This window comes from Amia ocellicauda, chromosome 1, assembly GCF_036373705.1.
Source record: "Amia ocellicauda isolate fAmiCal2 chromosome 1, fAmiCal2.hap1, whole genome shotgun sequence".
Taxonomy (NCBI): Eukaryota; Metazoa; Chordata; class Actinopteri; order Amiiformes; family Amiidae; genus Amia; species Amia ocellicauda.
In genome coordinates this window covers 60,525,202-60,535,120 of record NC_089850.1, presented here as the reverse complement: position 1 = coordinate 60,535,120, position 9,919 = coordinate 60,525,202, and the positions used below count along the sequence as shown (strand labels likewise).

The 9,919-nt window shown below is 37.7% G+C and overlaps 1 protein-coding gene across 1 annotated transcript; it reads left to right on the top strand.

Moving 5' to 3' along the window:
* Nucleotides 1-1,229: 1,229 nt before the first annotated feature.
* Nucleotides 1,230-7,836, top strand: LOC136755486 (zinc finger and SCAN domain-containing protein 32). Its single transcript, XM_066712113.1, has 2 exons — nucleotides 1,230-1,601; nucleotides 6,067-7,836. Exons 1-2 carry the CDS (start codon nucleotides 1,298-1,300, stop codon nucleotides 7,284-7,286), a joined length of 1,524 nt encoding a protein of 507 aa, XP_066568210.1. The 5' UTR covers nucleotides 1,230-1,297; the 3' UTR covers nucleotides 7,287-7,836.
* Nucleotides 7,837-9,919: the final 2,083 nt, after the last annotated feature.

Genomic DNA, 9,919 nt, shown 5'->3' with positions numbered 1-9,919 from the left:
GACAATTATTCTTTATTTATAAGACCATAATATATTTGATGTATTTGGATATGTTGTCGTTATTAAGTCATAGCATATTAAAATCTTATTTTTTCTAAATATGTTTTCAGTCACATTTAAATGGTCCCAGTGTGTTTTAATGAAATAAATTAATTTTGCAATGTTTCTCAGCTGGGGGAAGGAGGATCTTGAGACATGCTGAATGTGTGATTCAAAGGACATGTTTGGGTCGAAGATGATACTCAGGTTCCTTGCCATCTTTTAAATTTGCCATTATTCAGTCCTGTCAGTGCATGATGAACATTTAGACTTTTGTCCTCTACCCTGTTCAGGTTGAGGAGAATTGTGGATTACACTTAGATTTTTATTTTTTATTTTTTTAAATGATGATCATTTACGGAGATTTTTTGTAACCATTTGGAGTGAGAAGATAAGCGGTCAATAACAGTAACTTGAATAAACACATGTACTACCCCTGACTCAACAGTACATATCTATACCAAGTTTTGATTAATCAGGCCTTAAGTAAGGATATATGTTACAAAGTGGGTTAAACTGTATTTACATTGCAAAATCTGTCAAGAGAAAAAATGATCTAGCTAAATCTAAGCAAATATAATTTTAGTAAAAGACCTGCTGACCTTTAGTTTTTTCTACATAATTTCAACAAATGTAGCAGTAGTAGTAGTTTTTAGTGATGCATGATAAAACAATAAGGAATGTAATTTGTTGTACCAAATTCACCGTCAGCACCCCCCCTCCACCATCCCCGCTCGTACCGGAGAAATCACTGTCAGCCCCGGGTGAGCTGAAGTCTAGCGACGCCCCTGGTTGAAAGTTAATCTAAAACTGGGGACCCAGCCACACAATAAGTATGTAATGTCACTTGACGTGTAAAAAAACAACAACAATCAAACAAACAAAACAAAAAAACACGATAGTTAAAAAAACAGCATTTTAAAATAAAACACTCATCATAATCAAACAGTTTGAAACAGTACATTTTCAATTTAAATCTCAAGAATGTCTAAAGTACTTGGAAAAGCTGGCTGACTAGACACAGCGCTGTAAGTATGTATTGATAACATGCGAAAATACCAAATGCCAGATACAGAGGACTTGCAGTACTTGCAGCAACACGAGCACAGCGTTCTGCGGGGAACTGCGTATTACGTCACAGATAGAAGACCTCCGCGTCATCGGCCAGACTGCGCCGGCGGGCGAGCGGGTCTATGACAACACAGCCTGAACGCAGGCGGATGTTCTTGGAGATTTAATTTTTGACTAAAAAAACAAAATGTCACACTCTTTGTCAATTTTTCAATCCCAACTATCCTCCGTCATGGATATTTTACTTAAAACAGCCATATGTGAAATTACGAAGCTGGCGGAGGACAGTTTTACCAATTTCCAGCTTGAAATAGCCCAAAGTAAACAAGAAAAAGCAGACCTGCAACTGCGAGTGCAAGTGCTGGAGAGCGAGATGAGAGCAGGGCGGCCATACGGGCTGAACACCGCGGGGCACAATTTTAACTGCCGTTGTGTTCAAGTCCAGGCGGCAGAGCAGGAAATGCCGAGAAACACGCAAGGTGCAACACCTGGTGAGAGATGATCTAGGGATGTTGCAGTATGTTGTAATTATGCTGCTGAATCACAGGTATCTATATCGGTTGTAATATTTCGTGGTCTGTTGTCTGAACATACGAAACCCACAGCCAGCGAGTGGTTGCGAGCTCGGTACAGTTTCATGCTGTGGTCGGTACAGTGTGCCGATGTTCAGACCTCCAGGGTGCTGCTAATATGGTGTTCTGTAGTCTAAAGTTTTAACATGAGTATTAGTCAAACTAATACAAATAACGTATACTTGGAAATAGTGTGTTGTTTCTATTTCGTGGCACAGTGTACTGTGTGGTTTCCATTCAGACATGTGCATCCAGTTACAGTACTACACACGGTTGCAACCTATTTTTGCACAACTTTAGTCCATAATTAAAAAACAAAAAACAAAACAAAATCGGAACTGTGTGAATTACTTGTCGGTGGCACAAGCGATTTTTCCAACTGAAGTCATGACAGCAGAGTCCCTGACAACTTTCCAGAGATTACTCAAGACACATCTGTTCAGACTGTGGCCTGCGTATATTATTATTATTATTATTATTATTATTATTATTATTATTATTATTATTATTATTATTTCAGCAGACGCCCTTGTCCAATAGCAGCTTATTCTCCTGAGCTGTATAGCATGCTTGTAATTTTGCACTTTATATCACTATGCTACATATGCTACTGCTTACATTGTTTAATCTCCTGTTGTTTGATTTATCCCTCCCTATCCCTCCCTTTTGCACATACTCTAGACTTCACTGCATGTGTGCTTTTATTAACTCATTGAACTTGGATGTATGCTTTTTTTATTAACTGTAGTTTTGTAATTCTTAAATTACACTTTATATTAAAGCTTAATTTGATTTTGTATTGCTGCACTTTTGAAACGCATGTAATCTGTAAGTCTCCATGGATAAGTGCGTCTGTCAAGGAATACATACAAATTAATTGTGAATTTTTAAGCGCGCTAGATGTAGATTTTAATAGTGTACTTTAATGTATTTTCAGATAATACCGGAAAATCAAATGGCGGCTATAAAACGGTTTTAATTATTGCCCAATCAGTTTTAAAGATCACCTGTGAGATACAGATGAAAATAAAGTTTGTGTTCTGTGCTCCCCATAAGAAATTAAGAAAAACATATCAAGCACTGGCACAAGAGGTGTACAGAACATCACAATAAAGTGTTAAAATCTCAAGTGAACTTACTAAAAAATATATACTTCCCAGCATGCAAAACAAACTTTTTGAACATTTAAATATTTAATCAAACATCCATATGATATCAGGTGAATGTCTAAAATGAAAGTCATATCCACACCAGATTTAGATTGTGGGCTGGCCGGGAATTGTGTTCTAAAGGTTGTAACCACGAATTGAATTCAATTGAGGTATCAAGGTGTCAATTAATTGTACACTTATTGCCACAAGCATATCACTGCCAACAAATCCTTACCAGAAATTCATCACCAGACTTTTAATCTCCAGACATTTTTTCCATACAATTACATTTAATTAAATGGACAACATTGTTAAATGCATTAGAAATTACTGTTGCAGCCAGTCACCAATTATACAGCCACAATACATATACATTACAGTCTGTTAAAAAACAAATTAATGTGCTGTGCTAAAAAATAAATGTGTAAATCATGAATTGCAGAGATTCACTTACAATGTACATTAGTGTAACATGGTTCTATAATGTCTGCCACCAGGAATAAAAAACAATAAAAATGCTGCAATGAAATAAGCAACTTTTGTTGTAGCATTGTGGCATGAAAAAACATACTTGTTATTATTGTTTTATTTTTAAGGTGGCAGATATTTGTCTGCAAGTATCAAGAAAGTTTCAGATGTAGGCAAAAAACTAGATTAGATCAGCTGTAAACACAATTATATTTTGTACCAGGCTTAAAAATGTAATGTGATAAATAAATAAATATATTAGCTTTTATTTTAATATTCATGTTCTAGCATCTTGTATTAGTTGTAGTGTAGTATGATGTAACTTTAATGCACTTAAACATGTCTGTCCTGGTACGTGAATATGAAGTCATGTAATGAGCCAATTCCATGGGGAGATTGCTCTGATGTAAACTGTGCAAAATAATAATCCAGAAGTCATTGAAATAGAAAAACAAAGAAGATACAAATGAGAGATTAATGCCTGTGTTGTTCTCGGTACAACAAATTACATTCCTTATTGTTTTATCATTCAGCACTAAAAACTACTACTACTGCTACATTTGTTGAAATTATGTAGGAAAAAACAAAAGGGTCAGCAGGTCTCTTACTAAAATTATATTTGCTTAGATTTAGCCAGAGCAATTTTGCAATGTAAATACAGTTTAACCCACTTTGTAATAGAGATCCTTACTTAAGGCCTGATTAATCAAAACTTGGTATAGATATGTACTGTTGAGTCAGGGGTAGTACATGTGTTTATTCAAGTTACTGTTATTGACCGCTTATCTTCTCACTCCAAATGGTTACAAAAAATCTCTGTAAATGATCATAATAAAAAATAAAAAATAAAAATCTAAGTGTAATCCACTGAATTCAAATTGCTGATCTTACTTATGAGCAATATCAATAACAGGGAAAATCAGGTCTGTGATATAAAGGAGGGCAAGTAGAAACTGAGAAAGTCACAGAACATTAAATCAATGAAGATGTAGTACTACTTTAAGATAAAAAATGTTTAATCAAAAAAAAAAAAAAAATGTTTCCCCGTGGAATATTTACATGATGTTAAAGATTTATGAAAACGCAACATATTTAAGAAGCTTGTATCTGTTAATTTAAATTTTAAAAATGTCTGGTCAAATTAACTGAAAATCCAGATTATTTATTTATATTAAAGTCGAAGAAATCATTATCTAGACTTTATAATATTAAAATGTTATATGTATGAAACATAGTACTACATCCAATTAAAATGTAATAAGCTGTAGTTTTTAAGATTGCTTAAATTAAATTGGCATTTTGTTCGAACTACAATTATATTGTATATAGTTTAATTTATTTCTCTCTACATGGGTGTGTATAATATATATGTATATATATACACTCAACTAAAGGATTATTAGGAACACCATACTAATACTGTGTTTGACCCCCTTTCGCCTTCAGAACTGCCTTAATTCTACGTGGCATTGATTCAACAAGGTGCTGAAAGCATTCTTTAGAAATGTTGTCCCATATTGATAGGATAGCATCTTGCAGTTGATGGAGATTTGTGGGATGCACATCCATGGCACGAAGCTCCCGTTCCACCACATCCCAAAGATACTCTATTGGGTTGAGATCTGGTGACTGTGGGGGCCAGTTTAGTACAGTGAACTCATTGTCATGTTCAAGAAACCAATTTGAAATGATTCGACCTTTGTGACATGGTGCATTATCCTGCTGGAAGTAGCCATCAGAGGATGGGTACATGGTGGTCATAAAGGGATGGACATGGTCAGAAACAATGCTCAGGTAGGCCGTGGCATTTAAACGATGCCCAGTTGGCACTAAGGGGCCTAAAGTGTGCCAAGAAAACATCCCCCACACCATTACACCACCACCACCAGCCTGCACAGTGGTAACAAGGCATGATGGATCCATGTTCTCATTCTGTTTACGCCAAATTCTGACTCTACCATCTGAATGTCTCAACAGAAATCGAGACTCATCAGACCAGGCAACATTTTTCCAGTCTTCAACTGTCCAATTTTGGTGAGCTTGTGCAAATTGTAGCCTCTTTTTCCTATTTGTAGTGGAGATGAGTGGTACCCGGTGGGGTCTTCTGCTGTTGTAGCCCATCCGCCTCAAGGTTGTACGTGTTGTGGCTTCACAAATGCTTTGCTGCATACCTCGGTTGTAATGAGTGGTTATTTCAGTCAAAGTTGCTCTTCCATCAGCTTGAATCAGTCGGCCCATTCTCCTCTGACCTCTAGCATCAACAAGGCATTTTCGCCCACAGGACTGCCGCATACTGGATGTTTTTCCCTTTTCACACCATTCTTTGTAAACCCTAGAAATGGTTGTGCGTGAAAATCCCAGTAACTGAGCAGATTGTGAAATACTCAGACCGGCCCGTCTGGCACCAACAACTATGCCACGCTCAAAATTACTTAAATCACCTTTCTTTCCCATTCAGACATTCAGTTTGGAGTTCAGGAGATTGTCTTGACCAGGACCACACCCCTAAATGCATTGAAGCAACTGCCATGTGATTGGTTGGTTAGATAATTGCATTAATGAGAAATTGAACAGGTGTTCCTAATAATCCTTTAGGTGAGTGTATATGTGTGTGTTTGTATGTGTAAAAGTATATTAATGTAAACTGTAGGCATACAATCAGTTTACTGTTAGTGTACTTAACCATTATATCTAGTCTGTAAAAAAAATATTATAATAAAGCTACTAACTATGTTTTTGTGTTACCTCTCTCCCTGGAGCTTTAGAGGCCTATGATCTCTGTGATGTTGGGGAAACAATTCCCATTGAGCAGCAGCATTACACAGAAAAGGGACGCTCCAATTTGAAGCAGGATACAGAGACCACACTTTTGTGTGGCAAGGGAAGACTCAATGAGCAGCATCAAATCAAACAGAACGTGAATGAGCTCAAAGGATTGCGGCCTGTCCACATGGCAGTACCAGGTCCTGAACATGTAACCCAAAGGCACAATCCAACAGGAACTCAGCATGGAAGAGTAGGACTTAATAATCTGGATCCAGAGAACATTACTGAAAGTCCCAATATACTTCAATTTTTGATTAAACAGGAGCAGACAGAAGTGGATCTAGGCAAGATGGATATTCTTAATATTACAGAACAGCACTTTGAGTTCGAGTTGAATTCCTCCGCAGAGCAGCACAGTAATATAATGCCTGTTCAGATTACACTGGAGGAGGGTCATGAAGAACTACATGGCAGTGGAACATGTTTAGAAACTCTGCATAGTGATAGAAGGTTTTTTGATTCTGTCCACATTAAGGAAGAGACTGAAACTAACTCTGGTAAATTTGAAGACATCAGGATTAAACAAGAGCATTCCCAGCTGGAGAGGACTTGGGGCAGAGAGGAGTTGTTAAATAGAGAACAGCACCAAGCGAAAAATATTCCTCTTCAAAGGTTTACGAGGTGTTCCATAGATACCGTTACATCATTGCAACACCTTGACAAATCAACCAGCACACACAGCCCACTGACTGTGAGTGAAAACACAGCAGAGTTAACTGGAAACCCTGAAGACATTAATTACTGTGTGTATTGTAAAAAGAGCTTTCAAACAGCTTGGCATCTTAAAGTGCACCAGCGCACACACACAAAAGACAGACCACACAGCTGTCATCAATGTGGGAAAGGTTTCAGTGAAACCTCTAAGCTTAAATCACACTTGCTCATCCACACAGGAGAGAAACCATACAGCTGTGCCCAGTGTGGAAAGAGTTTCCGCCAGTCAGGGACCCTTAAGTCACACCAGAAACTTCACACAGGAGAAAGACCTTACCAATGTGATCATTGTAAGAAGCACTTCATTACATCAGGGCAACTTACCGTCCACTACCGCATTCACACTGGAGAGAAACCATACACTTGTAGTCAGTGTGGAAAGAGTTTTATTCGATCAACCCATTTGAAATCCCACCTGCACACACACATAGGGAGGAAATTGTAGAGATGTGTTGTTGTAGAAGGCTTTCACTCTGCCAGGGACCAATGTTAATTTAATTTGCTTTTTTATTTTATTTTAGTCGTAGTGCTGGCAGTGTATTTATGAAGGCTCTGTAAGGGTGTGTGTTAGAAGGATCCTAGTCTGTTGGGCAGGGACTTTTGTACTGACCTGACTGTCTCTGTGAAAGGATTGAACCTCCATGCCCTTCCCTGAAGTCTGGAGCTGTTCAAACCCAGAGATGCTCTGTGTAACAACGCTATGTTCCACATGGGATCCACTCACATCATTAACCTCATCTTTAATTCAGACGGATTCAAGCTCAGTGGACTACCTTCTTGTGCTGATAGGATGCAGGTCTGGCATCACTCCTTTGACTTTGACATCTCTCAGCTATGATCGCTTTACATTCCCAGAGTGTTCTGCAACATTCCTTGTCACAGATGTTCTCTATTTTTGAGGTTCCTGTGGCAAGGGAACAGATAAACACTTAAACATACATGTATGGTGAAAGTGGTACTTAATGTTAATTTCAATAGAAATATTGTTCCTCAAATTTTACTTGTCTGATATACATTGAGTTTCCTTATTAAAGATTCTAGATTTAAGTTAATACCAATAATGGTGTGAGGGTTGAGGGAAGTAAACTTTCTCTATTACTATGGAGATACATATAAATACATAGAAAAGCAGTCAGCCCATGGTCAGTTTAGCTATATCAAAACAAATCTCCCACACTTGTTGACATCTTTATGGTATTACGAGTTTTAATGCACTGCTGTAATCACTACCATCAGAACATAAGAAAGTTTACAAACGAGAGGAGGCCATCTGACCCATTGTGCTCATTTGGTGTCCATTAATAACTAATAATTAATAAGTGATCCAAGGATCCATTCCAGTATATTTTTATATGTTCCCAAGTTTTCAGCTTCAACCACATCACTGGGGAGTTTGTTCCAGATTGTGACTACTCTCTGTATTAAGAAATGTCTCCTGTTTTCCATCTCAAGTGCCTTGAAGCCCAATTTCCATTTGTGTCCCCGGGTGCGTGTGTCCCTGCTGATCTGGAAAAGCTCCTCTGGTTTGATGTGGTAGATGCCTTTCATGATTTTGAAGACTTGAATCAAGTCCCCATAGTCTCCTCTGTCCCAGGGTGAAAAGGTATCTTTCTTGAAGTGTGGAGCCCAGAACTGTCCACAGTATCCAGATGAGCTCTAACTAGTGCATTGTACAGTCTGAACATCACTGCCCTTGTTCTAAATTCTACATTTTTGACAATATACCCTAACACTCTGTTTGCCTTTTTTATTGCTTCCCCACATTGCTTGGATGGAGAAAGTGAGGAGTCCACATATACTCCTAGGTCTTTCTCATGCGTTACTTCATCTAGTTCTATTCCTCCCATAGTGTAATTATAGTGGACATTTTTGTTACCTGCATGTATTACCTTGCACTTGTCCACATTGAATTTCATCTGCCAGGTGTCGGCCCACAACTGAATATTATCTAAGTCCCTTCGAATAGCCTGTGCTGCCGAGATTGTATCTCCTGAGCCACCTATTTTAGTATCATCGGCAAATTTGAGAAGTTTGCTAACTATCCCAGAGTCCAGATCATTAATATAGATTAGAAAAAGCAAAGGCCCTAGTACTGATCACTGTGGAACTCCATTAACAATCTCACTCCAGTTAGAAGTAACTCCTCTAATCGACACCCTCTGTTTCCTATACATCAACCAGTTCATAATCCATCTACTTACATTACCCTGAATGCCTACAGCTTCCAATTTGAGGATCAGTCTTTGGTGTGGAACCTTATCAAAAGCTTTCTGAAAATCTAAGTATATCATATCATATGCTTTCACATGATCTACAGCTGCAGTTGCATGTTCAAAAAATTCTAATAAATTAGTAAGACATGATCTGCCTCGTCTAAACCCATGTTGACTATCTTCAAGAATATGGTTTTCATTAAGATGCTCCTCTATTTTCTATCTAATCAAATTTTACAAGTGATGCAGGTGAGACTGATTGGTCTGTAATTTCCTGGCTCAGTTTTGTCCCCTTTCTTGTGGATTGGTATGACATTTGCTGTCTTCCAGTCAGTTGGCACATCCCCTGTTCTAAGTGTCATTTGGAATATTTGACTTAGCAGCCTATAAATAATTTCCCTCATTTCTTTAAGTACTGTTGGAAATATCCCATCTGGCCCAGGTGATTTGATTGTTTTTAATTCTGCTAGTCCCTTTAGTACCTCCTCCTCATTTATCCTGATCTCCCTTAGGATTTGACTGGACTGATTGTTAACCTGTGGCATGTTATCTGTCTTTTCATTTGTAAAAACCTCTGTGAAATACTCATTTAGAATATTTGCTACATCTTGTTCCTTTTCCAAGATACTTCAATTTTTGCCCTTTATCTGTTTATTTTAGGTAGAGATATTAGACTTTGTAAATAAACTATGCAATTCATGTAACACACAAATGCTATCTTATCTCTTTGGTGCATGAGCTTAATTTTCTGAAAATATTTTGGATGTTCAACACCCAGATTATATATGCATGAAAACAGTGACCCAAGTCTCTTGTGTGAGAGAGAGAGAGAGAAATTGAGCTGCTTCCGAGGTTAAAGAGTTCT